General features: G+C 41.5%; 1 protein-coding gene across 1 annotated transcript in view; it reads left to right on the top strand.

Moving 5' to 3' along the window:
• The window catches only part of TMC2 (transmembrane channel like 2), a gene marked incomplete at both ends in the record, with an annotated part of 90400 nt that overhangs the window by 33467 nt on the left and 39440 nt on the right, over window positions 1-17493 (top strand). The window contains 6 exons of the mRNA XM_079719073.1: window positions 452-542; window positions 5616-5697; window positions 6102-6208; window positions 10774-10872; window positions 13960-14102; window positions 16320-16467. Of these exons, the coding sequence (XP_079575199.1) occupies window positions 452-542; window positions 5616-5697; window positions 6102-6208; window positions 10774-10872; window positions 13960-14102; window positions 16320-16467 (670 nt within the window). The remainder of the gene's footprint in view (window positions 1-451; window positions 543-5615; window positions 5698-6101; window positions 6209-10773; window positions 10873-13959; window positions 14103-16319; window positions 16468-17493) is intronic.

Genomic DNA, 17493 nt, shown 5'->3' with positions numbered 1-17493 from the left:
TTTTCTTCCCTTGCTTTCCAGTGTGGCATCCTCCAGAGGGGCCCCAGCAGCAGAGGGTGGAGAATTCTCTTGCTTCTAATTTCTCTGATTTCCCCTTTTGCTGCATCTCTCTCTGACTCTTCTGCCTTCCTCTTCTTTTTCTAAGGGCTCACATAATTACATTGGGCCCTTCCAGACATTCAAGGTAATCTCCCTGGTTTCAAGTCAGTAATCTTAATTACATCTGCAGAATCCTTCGTGCCATTCACCAAGGGGCAAAGGTCATGGGAGCCAAAATTCTGCCTACTGGTGCCTACCATGTTCCAATCACTATTCTTGGCATTTGGGAAACTTCAGTGGACAATATATATAAAACACTTAAGGTTTTCAGCCCCATATACACCCTTATAGTTCAGATTTCTATTGCTTGGGCATTAATTGAATTTCTGCCTTTTTCCCCCCCGCTAACCAGGGAGGCCCAAGAATTTGTGGAGAAGTATGAAGGAGCCTTGGGAAAGGGGAAAGGCAAGCGACTCTACGCCTATAGGATGCTGATGGCTAAGGTGTGTGGTGCAGAGGCACAAATCTGTGGGAGGACTTGCTCAACTCCTGAATCTGGGTGACCATCACAGGGCCTGCCCAGCTTCACCATTTGTGTCCACCTCCCCCAGAATCCTGAGCGTGAGGTCCAGTCAACCATTCCAATTTATCCAGGAATGGAAACCAACCGTATCCTGTCCATTTCTCTCTACTTACCTGTGAGGGCTTCAGTATACTTGAGACTTGTTTCCTCTCTAGTGAAGAACTAAACTCACAGAATTAATGATGTTGAATCCACTGGGATCTTATTTTCCAAACCCCCAAATCAAGACTTTGATTTGGTGGAGACCCAGAGGGCCAAGGTGTAATCAGGGTCATACAGAAGGACAACAGTAGTGTCGACGGGGCATTGGGGACAGCTCTGGTTTATTGAGTTATGCCATAACCTGAGCTTCTGATTCAGGCTAGGGTAATGATCTCTAATTGGATATTTAATGTGGAACTTATGGAAGTATCCTTCCTTTACCTATTGATCTGAAAAACTATCATTTTCATTCACTTAATTCTTGTATAGGCCCTTTTTTGGAGCTTTTATTTGAATCCATCATTTCAGCTATTGATTAACTCTAATGGCTTATAGGGCTTCCTCTTTTTACCTTTCTTTCTCAGAAATGTTTTGGCCAGTCTTGCCTATGTTTCCATATGCATTTTGTTTTGTTTGCATTCTTTTTTTCCACATGCATTTTTAAAATCACTTTGCCAAGTTTCAGTATAGCCCATTGAGATTTTGATTGGAAATTTTTTTAAATCCTTGATTTAATTTGGGAAGACTTATCTGTACAATATTTAGTCTTTACATCTAAGAATACCATACATTTCTCGAGCCTTATTTTTACATTCTTCAGCAAAGTTTATCATTTTCTTCGTATAGATCTTTTCCATGTCATATGTTATTTCTACAAAATTTATGTTTTGGTTGCTTTTGTGAATGGAATCATTTTTCCATTTATTTAATAACTAGAGATTCCTGGTATGTAGGAAAGCTACGTATTTGAATATTAATTTTTTAATCTGGTTCCCCTATTGTACTCCCTTATTAGTTCTAATCATTTTCATCTGACTGTGTATGTAAAGGTGTTTTTCTTGGGTTCTAAATCATTCCTGTCCTGAAGTGCGGGTTAGCAATCCTAGAATAGTTTCAATTGATGATGGTGATAATAGGTCTCTTTGCTTTTCCATTACTTTAATGAAAATGGCTCTACTGTTTCACACTAAGTTGATGGGAGTTGTTACCTTGAAATAGATTTTCTTTCTCACAATAAGAAATTATCCTTTTATTTCCAGTTTAATGACTTCCATTTTATTGGAAATAGATGTTAGATTTTATTAAATACCTTTCCCTTCTGTTCATAAACTTACTTTTATCAGGCACATCTGATTTTTCAAGTATTTTATTTATAATTTTTACATAAATTTTCATAAGATTGATTTGAATTTATGTGTGTACATACGTGCACGCACACTATCTTGGCATATTTTAATATTAGGGCTGCACTTGCTTTATAATATTAAATGAATAGCATCACCTCCTTTTTATGCTGTAAATCAGTTTGTAGAGCATGATTTTCATGTTTTTGGAAATTTGAAAGATGACACCCTTAAAACTGTACAGATCAGGAAGCATTTTATAGAATATCTTGATAATTTTTTAATGTTTTTCCAATTGGTGTAGTCAAGTTTTAACTTTTTCTTGGGGCCATTTTCATATTTTATATTCTTCCCCAAACTTGATCATTTCATTAAGATTTTCATATGTATTAACAGAAAGTTGCATATAGGTAGTCCCATAATTTTTGTAATTACATTTTACATATGTTGAGTTTTAATCTCTTTTATTCCTAATTTTGTTTTTTTCTTCCTTTTCAGTTATAGTTGCATGACAACTATCTATGGGTCGTTTATTAATTTTATCTAAAAACCATTTACCACTTAACAACTGCACACTCAGAACTTTTTTCCCAATTAAGGAATGTGTTCTTCAAATATACCTGATAAATGGTCTATTCAATCGTGTTTCTATTCAAACAGTTCTAGCTTCTTTGTTAGCAGAAGGATGGCTGCCAACTCTCCATTCTTTGTATTTACTTTCCTTCATGGTTTTTAATTCTTTGCTTTCTCTCTCTTTGCATTCTCAAAAATTTCTCAGGTTTATTCTCAATATTATTGGATCAATTTTCTTCTGTCTCAAAGTGTAATGTTTATTTTCATTCTATTACTGAACTTTTAGCAACCTTGTAATCAATCCTTCCATACTTCACCTGTAACCTTTTTTTTTCTCCCCTGGCCACGCCATGCAGCTTGCAGGATCTTAGTTCCCCGACCAAATGCAGAGTCCTAACCACTGGACCGCCAGGGATTTCCCCTCCTGTATTCTTTTTTAACTCTCTAAGTGCTAACCTGTACTCTAGAAGCCATACTTGTTGTATCCTACTAAGAATGTTGAGCCATCTCTCAAAATTTAATTATGTATCCTGGAGGAAATGCTTTCCAAAAATTTCAAAGAATGGCATCACTTTTTCCTTGTTTTGCCGTACTACTTCTCAGGCTTCACTGGTTGTCTTTAGTTATTCAGATCCAGATTTCATCCATGGACAGGATGTGCCTGTGTCTTGTTCGACCACTGTTTGAAATCTTTTTTCCTATATACAGCTGACTAGCAAGATGACATGCACTGCTAGTAACCCAGTCTGAGGACGGCAGCTACCATCTCACACAGCTCTGAGGAAGGGAGTTGGGGGTCTTCTCCCGCCCACGCCCAAGCTCAGTTTTCTGATTCTCTAAACCACTGAAGGAAAGAGCTTCAATGCAGAGCTTCTCCCAGGCCTCTCTCTGCCTCTGCCCCCTGCCCCCAGGCATCACCTTTTCGGGCCAAGATGCCCACAGCCTTGAGGGGCTGTCAGGTGGTTGCCAAGTGACCAACTGGCAGGCTATGTCTCCAGGGGCCTCACTTGGCAACATTCATTACTCCATTGGTCCTCAGCCTTGCAAGGCTATATTTTATACTGATTTTATCAGCACCCTGACAGGGGATCTGTCTCTCGGGGGAGGACTCACATTAATAAAGCTTATGAGACTGATATATAAAACCAGATACCAGATTACTAATCTACAAGGAGGAATAACTGGTGCAAGAACTGAAAAATTTGAAGTCCACCACAGACCTACTTGAGAATGGACTTGAGGATATGGGGAAGGGGAAGGGTAAGCTGTGACAAAGGGAAAGAGAGGCATGGACATATATACACTACCAAACGTAAGGTAGATAGATAGTGGGAAGCAGCCGCAGAGCACAGGGAGATCAGCTCGGTGCTTTGTGACCGCCTGGAGGGGTGGGATGGGGAGGGTGGGAGGGAGGGAGATGCATGAGGGAGGGGATGTGGGAACAGATGTATATGTATGACTGATTCACTTTGTTATAAAGCAGAAACTAATAAAAAAAAAAAAAAAAAAAAATTTGAAGTCCACATTAACGGTGCCTTTTTTTTTTTTTTTTTTTTTGCTGTACGCGGGCCTCTTACTGTTGTGACCTCCCCCGTTGCGGAGCACAGGCTCCGGACGCGCAGGCTCAGCGACCATGGCTCACGGGCCCAGGCGCTCCACGGCATGTGGGACCTTCCCGGACCGGGACACGAACCCGTGTCCCCTGCATCGGCAGGCGGATTCTCAACCACTGCGCCACGAGGGAAGCCCAGTGCCTTTTATTTTTGATAGTACAGTTAGTTATATGGGAAACTAAACCATAATCCCAATTCCAATCTATAATTTGCAATGAAAAAAATTACTGCCATAGAAATCAAAATATTCACAGCCCAGGTGATGCGCAAATGCTTTCCTTATAGACAGACCTAGATAAGAAGCCAAATAAGCCAAAGATAGTTTTTGAGCACAGAATCAGAACTAGGGAAGGGAGAAGAAGCAATGGGGTTGGGGTGTCCATGTCCATCATCTGCCATTCCCCACATCCCTTCCTGTCTTAGGGATATCTTTGCCGTTATTATCAACCTGTCATTTGCTTATGAACCCCTCTTCTCCTTGGCATCTGTGAACATTTCCCTCTTCTGACAGGTGGTTTCCTCCCTTATACAGTAATTATTCAATCATGATATAGTCAAAGGCTTCAGGTTTGGAAGCTTGTCCGATTCCTTCAGATAAAATTTCCCCTTTATCCTTTAGCGAATTTACAAAGGAAAATCTCATTTCCTTCATGAATAAGTTCTTTTGAGACCTTTGTAATAGTAGAAATCTGAGGATTTTCTCCCTACTTCCTCTTTGCCTGCTGTTTTCTATGAGGTGTTTGTTTTTTGTTTTTTGTTTTTTTCATTCCAAATGGATTTATTTCCAGGGGGTGGGGATATTGGAGAGAAGCTCCTTAAAGAGTTGACAAATTTTCATGCAGCCAGCAGACAGACAGCTATTCAAGTTTCTGATTGGTACAAAGTGTCAGAGCTGGAATAGACCGTGGAAAGGGGCATAATGCCTTCCTAACTACTTTTAGGGAAAAAAAAAACAAAAAAAAAACAGGCTGCTGTTTCACTAGGAGAAGAATGGGAAGCCACTGGCTGAGATCTCTTTACCACTTCCACCAGCCTTGTAGTTTAGTAACAGTTCCTATCAGATTAAGGCACTTGGCTGTCTGCCAAACGTAGGTATGAGAGTTGTGAGATTTCTTTTTTCCCTTGAATTTTTGGTTTAAATGAAGGAAGTTGTATCAGAGTTTGCTAAGCCAATTTTATTCCCCAAATCAGAAATTATACACAGACTTTCTAAGTTCATATGTAAAGCATCCAAACCTGAAATTTTATCAGCACTATAGACAAACGCAAAGTATTGTGTTGCCCTTGCTTCTCTCTGACTCACACCTGACTTTGGAAAGTGAAGATGTGCGCATCCACCTCTGACAGCCTAGGCTCAACAGCTCCAACATGGCAGCCTCACCCACATGTCAACATGTCAACATCCACATGCACCTCCATCTTCCCGTCCAGGCCCCAAGGCAGCGTGTTAATGAACTGAGGGTGTTGCCTGTTTAATTTCAGAAATGGGTCAAGTTTAAAAGAGACTTTGATAATTTCAAGACTCAATGTATTCCCTGGGAAATGAAGATCAAGGACATTGAAAGTGAGTATTTTGGTGTCACTGTTTTTAGTTCGTTTGCTGAAGGGTTTTCCAAGGGTTTGGACTGTGTTCTTGACTAACTGATTAGGTTATGTTATAGGTTCTGTTGTACTAGAAAAAAGATGAAAGCAGAAACTAACACACCATTGTAACGCAATTATACTCCAATAAAGATGTTAAAAAAAAAGAAAAGAAAAGAAAAGAAAAAAGATGAACTTTGGACTAGTCAGACCAAAATTTAAGATGTGCTTCTTCACATTGGTTAAGCCCTTTTTTTCATCTAGAAAAAGAAAAGGGATGTATATTCCACAGACTGACATGAAAATTGAATCCATCACACACATAAAGTCCTCCTTTATGTTAATGTCCTTCTGCAACACTTACATCCACCATCTTTCTCTCTTCAGGTCACTTTGGTTCTTCAGTGGCATCATATTTCATCTTTCTCCGATGGATGTATGGAGTTAACCTCGTCCTTTTTGGCTTAATATTTGGTCTAGTCATAATCCCAGAGGTAAGAAAAGAACTGCTTACAACTTCAGATAGTGTTGAGGCTTATCATGACAGCCATCTTCATTTATATAAATCAAATACTCTGTTTTACAAAGAATCCGTCATTCATTTTAAATTCTGTGCTCACATCATTTGCCCAGATAGCCGAGCACAAAGAATGGAACCATATATTTCCATTTCTGAATTAACAGGTGGACCCTACATTTTTCTGCCTTTCATTTTACTTTAAAATTAGTGGAGAATTAGTATCTCAGTGAGGTTTTTTTCTCTTTCACCTTGAAAAAAAAAGAGATAGAATGTATTATATCATAATTTATTACCCCAAAGAAAACTTGCATTTGAATAGCACTCCTCACTGTTCTCCCAGATACAATCTTATTATGGGTGTAGGTAGATCCTTACCTATAGCTTAGTAATTGAGAGACAAGAAAGGAACAAGTGACCTGTACAAATTTACACAGTAAATTTATGGTGAATGAGATCCCAGGTTTCCAGAGTTTTGGCCTGGGGCCTTTTCCAGGGGTGCCTGTGGTCCATTACCGCTTAGCACAGTAATTGCTACAGTCCTGCCTGAACCGTTTGGTGCTTGTGCTGGGTACACAAGTGGATTTACCTTTACAGCTTACAGGGTAATGATATTTATGCATTTAGTATTTTTTCCTTTCAGGTTTATTAATTGGCTCTGTTATAGGTTACTGATTCCTACTTTATTACAAATGATTCCATGAGAATATTAGAGTCAACTCTATCTGTAGTCACATCTTTGGGAAACTTTCCTGAACATCTATTTTTCACAAAACTAAAAGACTTCCATGGAATGTGAATTAAATCAGATTAGTTAGAAGAAGTTGAGGCCTTATTATAATAGTACTTGGTAGCAAAAGAGTGTTATATTATTGATAAAACCATTGAATTCTTTTCTACATTACCCAAAGAGTGTACTTACAATTATGTCATTAATTAACCTTTATACTCCTTTATGTGCACACCTGGAAATCAAGGATTATGAGTCAGTCCACTTTGTCCTATATATATATATTCTTAAGCCATTGTCACTCTCCAATACAGAGATAAAGATTTTATTTTATTTTATTAAATGATTCCATATGAACTTTTAAAAAAATTTTTATTTATTTTTGGCTGTGTTGGGTCTTCGTTGCTGGGCACAGGCTTTCTCTAGTTGCAGCGAGCGGGGGCTACTCTTCGTTATGGTGCGCGGGCTTCTCATTGCGGTGGCTTCTCTTGTTGTGGAGCACGGGCTCTAGGCACACGGGCTTCAGTAGTTGCAGCACACAGGCCCTAGAGTGCACGGGCTTCAGTAGTTGGAGGCTGTGGGCTCAGTAGTTGTGGTGCACGGGGTCTAGGGTGCATGAGCTTCAGTAGTTGTGGCTTGCGGGCTGTAGAGCGCAGGCAGTAGTTGTGGCACATGGGCTTAGTTGATCCACAGCATGTAGGATCTTCCCGGATCAGGGATTGAACCTGTGTCCCCTGCACTGGCAGGCAGATTCTTAACCACTGCACCACCAGGGAAGTCCCCAGAGATAAGGATTTTAAACCTTCTGGCAAATGTGTACAAATGCTCTTGAAAATAAATCTGGTTCTCCCCAGTATTGTCAGAAGTTAAATAGAAGTTTTACTTCTCCTCTCCATAACCAAGGAGGAGAGAGTTTTCCCCAGTAGTCATTGGGGAAATTTACTCTCACAGACTCTTTGCTTTCTTCCTGGGAGTTTTTGATTCCAAATGGATTTATTTCCATGAGAAGAGATTATATTAAATGCTATAGGCCTATGAGACATCACTAGAATTTTGCTATACAGTGGTCCAGAAAGGCAGTGTTTTGGGGAAGGTGAATAATTTTAAAAACACTGAGGTTTGTTTTTTCTCAAAGAAAACATTACATTTTATATAATTTATATAAATTGATATAATTTATAAATATTTCCTATCAAGGGGACATTTGTTTGAAACAATGAAAATTTAGTGATTGATGCATTCCAATGAAGCAGCCAAGACCTGAACTGTCCAGGAAAGAACACCTTGATTTGATTGGCAGTTGTTTGGGAAGCCATCTTGGAGTAGGATGGGAGAAAGAAGAGAAAGAGAGAGACAGTGAAAGAGTAGAACAGACAAGACTTGATGATAGGTTGGATAACAGCAGTTGAGAATGTGGGGTATCCTAAGATGCCCTCTTAATTAGGATAGTGGGAAATTGGCTTCGTGGGAATCTGACACATCCAAATTCACTGCAGGTAGAGTAGAGGAGATGACCTGTTGTTCAAGGACACGGCTAACTTCAAGGCCCAAAGGTTTTAAGCCTAAACATAATGATCAGATATTCCTATGGCTCATGGCTGTTTTAAGGCTAACCACAGTGACTCAGAGGGTCTAGGAATAAGAATATTAGAAGTGCTCAAATGTTAGACAACTTTAACAGAATTTTTCCTCATACTCATCTTCTTTTGCCACAAATCCTTGATACATTTTAATGGAATCAAACTGCTCTGAATGCTTGAGTGAATCTTGTTCAGCTTTAATGACAGCTGCCTGCAGATCCCAGAATGCCTTCATGGTCCCAGGAGAGCCCTCAGTTATGCTGCAGGAGCTCACTATCAAGGCCTTGCTACATGATGAGCTCATGTATTTCTTGTCTTAACACGGGCTGCATATGAAAATCACTTGGGGAGTTTTTTTAAAAATATGAAGTCCAATCAATTGGATCTGAATCTCTGAGAATGTGGCTCTGGCATCCCTATTTTAAAAGCTCCTATGGTAGACAGGCATCTGAGATTGCCCCCAGTGATCCTCCTCTCCTGGTAGCATGCCCTTGTATAATCAATCCCCTCCACCTGAGTAGAGCCTAGACCTTGAGGCGTGCTTTTAACAAATAGAATATAACCAAAGTGACAGGCTGTCACTTACATGATTAGGTTATAAATGACTGTGACTTCCATGTGGCATTTTCTCTTGGTTCCCTTCTTGGCTCGCATGCTTTGATGAAGCAACCTGCCAGACTGGAGAGTCCCGCTGGCACGGAACTGAGTGTGGCCTTTGGACAAGAGCCAGCAAGGAACTGAGACCCTCAGTCCAACAGCCCATGAGGAACTAAATCTTGCCAACAACCATGGGAGTGCATCTGGAATCAGATCCTCCCCCACCAGGCCTTCAGATGATACCAAAGCCCTGGCAGACACCTTGACTGAAGCCTATGAAAGACCCTGAAGCAAAGAACCCAGCTAAGCCCAACCCAGGTTCCTGACCTGCAGAAACGAGGAGATAGTTTTATGGTAATTTGATATACAAAAATAGATGACAAATACAGCTCCCCAAGTGATCCTAATATGCAGCTAGGGTGTACATTGCTGGTGTACATTAATTAATTTAATTAAATAATTCTTTAAAATATCTTGTAAGTTCTGCTCTAGGGTTCACATAGGCAGCACTCAGTCAATAAGCCTCATATTGGTACTTCCTCTAAAAATAACTATTAAAACTTTCAGATATATGGAAAGGTATGAAGAATGAGCCCATTTGCCTGCCACTAAGTTTAAAAATAAAAAATTACACACACACTAGAGTCCTCCATCTACTTCTCCCCAATTATGTTACCCACATAAATCTCACAAGTAATCACTCTCCTGAACTTTCCATTTCAATTTACATTTTAAAATGTATTGGCTTAAAGTTAAATAACATAGTTTCTTGTTTTTTAAAATCACTCATGTATCTGAGTTATATTCCCTTTTGCATGATAGTGTAATTTTTTCCTCTCTCCTTTACATTTGTTGATTCTCTGACATGTAGCATGCCGCAGCTAGGAATCCCGCATGCTGCAACTAAAGATCCCACACGTGGCAACGAAGATCCTGCATGCCACAGCTAACACCCAGAGCAGCCAAATAAATAAATATTTTTAAAAATATATATGACTAAGTAAACAGGAGGGCACATTCATGGAAGGGAAAACTTAATATCATAAAAAAAGGTCAATCCTTCCTAAATCAATATGTAAATTTAATACAATCCTTATTTTTTAAATAATTAAGGCTGTGAATCAAGTCATATATATAAAGGGGTATAATAACAGAATTATGTACACATAATTATTTACACATAATCTCTAACTAGAAATACTCTAATTAGTCCAACAGTAGGGGATGTTGTAAGTAAGTTTATGGTACATACATGTGATTAGATATTTTAAAGTCATTTTATTTTTAAAAATACCATATGCCATAGGGAATTGGTCATAAAATAATATTAAGCTAGATAATCCAGCTAAAACATATATGAAACTCAGAAACTTTGAAAGGAAATACATGAATATTTAACAGTCATTATCTTTAGGATGTGAAGGTGACAGGTAATTTTTTAAACACTCTTCTATACTTTTTCACATTTTCTACAATGAGTATGTAATACTTTTAAAATCAGGAAAGTGATTAATGTTATTTAAAGGAAAAAAATGGATATTACTGCTCTGAGAAGAGATTTAACCCACTATGTGCACATCTCCGTGTGTTTGTATCTTCTCCACGTGTAACTGTGTCGTTCTGTCCCAACACAAGGTGCTGATGGGCATGCCCTATGGAAGTATACCCAGAAAGACAGTGCCTCGGGCTGAGGAAGAAAAAGCCATGGATTTTTCCGTCCTTTGGGATTTTGAGGTACCATTACCCACATGCCAATGCACTTCCATTTTGTGATTGTGGATAAGTGTGAAGTGTTTAATTATTGGAAAGCCAGTGCTTTAACCAAATGGGATCCAAGCACTGTGCAAAATGAGCTAGCCAACCATGTCCCCATAGGCCCCCTTCGTGGGTCCATTTATCACACACTCTGATAAACGTGACTTCCCCATGAGGCCACTGCTCCCCGCATTCTGCCAGATCTATGTAAGGCGATATTACACGATGGTTTTATCTCGGCATAACCACAGTAAGACCCCAGGGCTATTGCCAGTCCAGCCTTTCCCCAACCTTCTCGTGACATCTTCAACTGAATATCCTACCTGCTTCTCAAGTCCAACAACTATCCAACCAAACCTACATCACTTTTTCCCATTTCCTTTATTGGAGCCACTGTTCATCCAGTCATTGAAGTCTGAAACCTGAAAGTCATCCCACATTTCCTCTCCTCACCACCACCCCTCACATCACAATCAATCACTAAATCTGAGCCTATCTACTAAACGTTTCTTAAACCAGTCTCCTTTTCTCCATCCCTCGAACCTCTCCTCAAACCTCACTGTACCAGGACCACTGTCAGAATCTGCTACCTCTCCTCCCTGCCTTGGCTTGTCTCCTCAAATCTCCATTCCCTCTGCTGCCAGGTGACCTTTCTAAAATGTAAACCTGACCCTGTCACTCCCCACCTCCGATATTCATTTATTCCCACTCCCAGATGGAATAAAGCCCAGTGTTCTGAATTGGGTTTACAAAAGAATTGTTCATGACCTGGCTGCCCTCTACCTATCCAGTTCCAGTCCCATGTCTGTCTAAGACCTCACACTTTATGCCCCAATATTATCAACTTTCGGGGAAGTCCAGTGCCTCCCTGCCTTTGCTCACGATCCTATGCCTGGAACATCCCTCCCTCTTTTTGGAATCCTCATAACCCCGTGCCTCTGGGGGCCTTGGTCTGCAGCTCCAAGGAGTTCCAGAGGCAGGAGGCCTGGCTGTGGTGGTTCAAGCAATACATCTTGCTGCTGCCATCCTTCACTCTCATAGTCAGATTCAAGACCTCTCAGAAATGTGTGAAAGTGAGTTGGAGTATTTTTCTAAGTCATTTGGAACAGGGGTGTTCCAAATAACTACTATACCACTAAGAATTACATACTACTACCACTATATGCTACTACTAAGAATTTCCTTTATTATTTATTTCACCCAAGGGCCCCTGTTGAAATGTCCTATCCACTCAAAACCAACAATTTATTCAGCAACAATCCCATGTTGTATTTGTTGTTGTTGCCAAGGATAAATTTTTATTTTTCAAGTAAAAATTAAAATTTTGGAAAACTTATATCCATCACCATGACAGTGGCAGTTTTTCAGTAGTTAAATACTTTCCTGATGAGATCAATGGAGATATTAACAGTGTGATTTTTTTTATATTGTATAAGAAATGTGTCAACATTTGGCATATGTTCGTAACTCAGTGAACCATTACTTTCCAGATGACCAATACATGATGTTACAAAATCATGTGTGAGTAAAAGATCCCACATCTTGATAGTAAAAGATAGAGCAATAGATTTTTAAAAATTATATTTTGAGATAATTTTAGACTTACAGAACAGTTGCATAAATAGTACAGAGAGGGCTTCCCTGGTGGCGCAGTGGTTGAGAGTCCGCCTGCCGATGCAGGGAACGCGGGTTCGTGCCCCGGTCTGGGAAGATCCCACATGCCGCGGAGCAGCTGGGCCCATGAGCCATGGCCGCTGAGCCTGCGCGTCCGGAGCCTGTGCTCCGCAACGGGAGAGGCCACAGCAGTGAGAGGCCCGCGTACCGGAAAAAAAAAAAAAAAAAAAAATAGTACAGAGAGTTCCCATATACCCTTCACCCATTCACCTTATGATAACATCTCATATACCCATAGAACAATTATCAAAACTAAGAAATTAATCTTGATACAGTATTATTAACTAAAATATAGTATTTATTTTTATTTCACCAGTTTTTCCATTAATGTTCCTTTTCTATCCCAGGACCCAACTCACAATCTCACATTGATTTAATTGTCACATCTCCTTACTATCCTCCAATCTGTGACTGTTCTCTGTCTTTCAGTGACCTTGACACTTTTGAATAGTGCTGATCAGTTGTTTGCCCCTGAATTTGGGTTTGTCTGATGTTCTCTCATGATTGTATTAAGGTTATGCATCGTTGGGGAGGTAACGTGCCTTTCTCAGAGTGTCAAGGGTTACATTATGTTGACCACTTGGTTAAAGTGATATCTGCCAGAATTCTCTGCTGTAAAGTTAGTATTTTTCCCCTTTTAATTACTTAGTATTTGGGGGAGAGCAATGGATCTTACGGTATGAAAAAGTTCATTATGTGATTCATATTCCACATTGCAACTAACCTTTAAGAAATAACTATTTTAAAAAATTAATAAAAAAAGAAATAACTATTTAGTTATTGGGTTGAGGTATGATATCAAAGAAGAAATAGCCACAAGTATATGAAAAAAACTATTAAAATTTGGCTCCCCTGTCCAGCTACATATCTGTGTGAGGCCAGAATAATACCCTGTTTTATATTCAGCAAAGACATAAAAGAAGTGCTAAAATTATAAGTTAATTTTACACCTAAATAATTATACCTAAAAAGTGTGCTAATTACACCTAAAGCCAATTATACCAAAAACCAAAACCAAAATGAAACTCGAAGCTCAGATTGGATTGTGAGCCTTATCACATAGTTTTCTTTAGAAGCTTTGAAATACTGAGAAAGTTCACGGACTCCCTTCTAGTTCCAGAGTGCTAAATTAAGATCCTGGGCACAGGGTAGGGGGTGGAGGGGGAATTTGGAGCCGTGTGTGCATGTGCACACAGACACACACACACACACACACACACACACACACACACTGGGGGAGTGAAGGGAAGAACAGGAACATCAAGAACCCTTCCTTCCTCCCCTCCGGCTCCTGTCACATCCCTGAGAAAGAAACCCCAGGTCGATGGAAGCTTCCGATGACTGTCACGTTGAGCTTACAAACCCAGAGCGTTTGGCTTTGCTGCCCCACAGGGCTACATCAAGTATTCCGCTCTCTTCTACGGCTACTACAACAACCAGAGGACCATCGGGTGGCTGAGGTACAGGTTACCCATGGCTTACTTCATGGTGGGGGTCGGCGTGTTCGGCTACAGCCTGATGATCGTCATTAGATCGTAAGTATGACCATTTACAGGCTTTTAATTTTCTTCCCACAAACAGCCCACTCCTGTGGCCACACTGTGCCTACTTACCTTCTTGTTGGGGATTTAGAGAGAAAACAAGGAAACAAATAAAGCAAATGCAGATTGTCATATGGGGTATAAAAGATATAGACAGGGTAATGTGGGAAGTTCTGGGAAATGGGATAGACAAGTCCTTTAGAGGAGGCTGGGCATAGCACTTTAGACAAAGCAAGAGCATGTGCAAAGTCCCTGAGGCAGCAAATATCCTACTGAGTCCCCAAAACTGTCAAAAAAAAAACAGTGTGGCTTGAAAGGGAACATGGTACCCATTAAGGAGAGGCTGGAGGAGTTTGCAAGGCCTGTTTCTGTTTTCCCCAGAGCCCAGCATCCTCAGAAAAACCCTCTTCTTCTCTGTCTAGCTGGCATGTGAGAACTGAGCTGGTGCCTACAAAGATACAATGAGGCTAAACCAGTGTATATGGCAGAGAGTAACCTTGGTGTCCTCTCCAGCCCCGACTCTACTTGTCTCTGTGGTCAGAAATGGCTTTTTAATATGTCTGTGCCTCTTAATTCATGTTCTCCGAAGAAAAACTTTGGCCCAGCCCACAAACTGCCTTCTTCTAAGTCAGAGGACCCCAGTTAGCACAGGCTGTGCAGGGTGGGGACACAGTCTGTGCACAGACCTGACCACCAGGCCCACTCACCCTTCAGCAGAGCCACAAGAGAAGAACAGGGCCACGGTGTGTGCACAGGATACAGAGCGCCCTTGAAGCCCAGCTAGAACCCCCGGAAAGCGATGTGCGGGCCCAGCTGGGTTTTCTATCTCATCGTCTCAGGGGAAAATGCTGCTGTTTACAAGAGCCTGCCTGGCACGAGACAGTGACCACTAGGTGACATGTGGCTGCCCAGCTCTATCAAACAAAAGGAAAAAAAAAAAGGAGACAGGCGAGACAGGCTTGGTTTTATTCTTAGCCTTCACATTGCTATGTTTTTCCCTGCCAAATTTAAGGATATGGAATGTTTCTCTGTTGAACCAAAAAATTAACTAAGGCAACCAGGCCCCTGGAACTGCAAATCCCAAAAGCCGACACATCAGATAGAGTCAGAGAAGGGCAACCCCACCCCCATTGTATCTGATGGAATCCCTGCCTGGGATTCCATGGTTCCCACGGGGCTGATCTCCAGGAAGCACAAAAAGAGTGATACCAACCAGGGTTCTTGGCTTCCTTAATCAATAGAAATTGACTAGAGGCCGATGGGAAATTCAGGCAAGGCTTTACTGGGGCCTGCTGCAGCAGTGGGGGAGCAAGAACAAACAGCAGGTTCCCTTGCTTGCTCACTGAGTGGGGGGAAAGCTTGTTTCTTATATGGGGTGAAGGTAGGGGTGCGTCCAGGGGTCAGGCCAGAGGTGTGGCTTAGGTGTTTTGCCCATCCCTTAAGTGGTGTGTGCAAGCATGCTCAGTACCCTGCTTTTGCTCCCAATACCCTGTTTTTGCTCCTGGCTCTTCAGAAATGGCAGTTGGGTTTTTTTTTGTGTGTGTGTGTCTTTTTGTATCTTTTGGGTCCAGAATTTGCCCCAACTGCGCATGCACACAGTTATTTTTAGTCCCATATAGTTTCTTTGTATTTTGTAGCTCAAGGAGAGGTGTGTCCAGCCCTGCAGTAAAGGGTCCCAGGTCCCAGGCCTGTCTCAAGAGGATGAGGACAGGTAGGATGAAATAGGGGGCTATCAAGGCAGGTCCAAGGTGCTTTCCTCCGAGCTTGCTTAAGAAAAAGATGTGCGTATTATCTGGTTGTAGTCCTAACCACCTCAGGGCTTATTGAATTTTACATCAGAAAAATATGATTTTTATCCAATAAAACAGATGAATTAGAAGGGGATATTCTCTGTGAGAATGAAGAGTTCTAAAACATTTGCAGGTGAGGCAAGCCACAAGAAATCAGACGTCAGGGTAGAAAACATGATTAGTGTTTTCTGTACCCTGCAGACTCCTTGTTACGCAGTTGACACCATGTGTGCTCACAGGGGACTCTGAATTTGGGGGGAAGGTGCTCTGGCTAAAGGTAGCCTGATTCAAATCCATCTTAGCTCTTTCCCTTCACTGGATATCTGCCACCTGTGCCCAAGACTAGCTTAGGCCAAGTTTCCCTTGGGCTGACACAGTAGACACAGGGGCAGACATAACAACAGCAGTGTGCACCCTACAGGATGGCCGGCAACACCCAGGGCAGCACGAACGACGGGGAGAGCGATAACTTCACATTCAGCTTCAAGATGTTCACCAGCTGGGACTACCTGATCGGGAATTCAGAGACGGCCGACAACAAATACGCCTCCATCACCATCAGCTTCAAGGTAGTCGCTTCAGGGCCATTCCCACTTCCCGGGGGAACTTTGGGTCCCTCCTGTCATTGGGAGACTTCTCCCAGCTGGGGCTTGGGAAATAAGATCCCTGATTAATTTGTGGTAAGAGCTTTACCAGAAGTAGGAGCGTACCTCTCAAGCCTTCAAGAAAGAATGCTCATGGCTGGTACCCACCATCTGTTTCTTAACATGGCAGAGAATCATGGAGCTGGTCCCTGGTTCTGTCTCTTTCCTTGTGGAACTGCTTTCTGCTGGAGGAAGTGAAAGGACACACTTGGGGCAGCCGTTCTCAACGTTTACACATGTTTGCATGATCTAAGGAGCATTAAAAATCTTCTGGGGGCTTCCCTGGTGGTGCAGTGGTTGAGAGTCCACCTGCCGATGCAGGGGACACGGGTTCGTGCCCCAGTCCGGGAAGATCCCACATGCCATGGAGCGGCTGGGCCCGTGAGCCATGGCCGCTGAGCCTGCGCGTCCGGAGCCTGTGCTCCACGACGGGAGAGGCCACAACAGTGAGAGGCCCGTGTACCGCAAAAAAAAAAAAAAAAAAAATCTTCTGGGCCCCACCCCTAGAGATTCTGGTGTAATTGGTCTGGGCTGAGGTCCTGGCATGTTTTTTTTAAAACTCCCCCAGGAACACCCACAAAGAGTTGAGAACCCTGGTTTGGGGGTGTGGGAATAAAGGAATCAATTAAGTGTACAACTCCACACTTAATTATCTTATTAATTTGTTCACAAGAGAGATATGACGTGACCTACAGAATATAGAACGAAAACAAGCCTGAGGGTGAGCAGATGAATGAAGGCAGAAGCACTGCACATCTCACTTTTCCCTCCATGACTGTAAAAACCATTCAGAGTTCTTATTTATTTATTTATTTATTTATAACATCTTTATTGGAGTATAATTGCTTTACAATGGTGTGTTAGTTTCTGCTTTATAATAAAGTGAATCAGTTATACATATACATATATCCCCATATCTCCCCCCTCTTGCGTCTCCCTCCCACCCTCCCT

This window comes from Hyperoodon ampullatus (assembly GCF_949752795.1).
Source record: "Hyperoodon ampullatus genome assembly, chromosome: 14".
NCBI classification, from domain to species: domain Eukaryota; kingdom Metazoa; phylum Chordata; class Mammalia; order Artiodactyla; family Ziphiidae; genus Hyperoodon; species Hyperoodon ampullatus.
The sequence above is the reverse complement of the archived record's forward strand: the minus strand, read 5'-3'. Positions and strand labels throughout refer to the sequence as shown.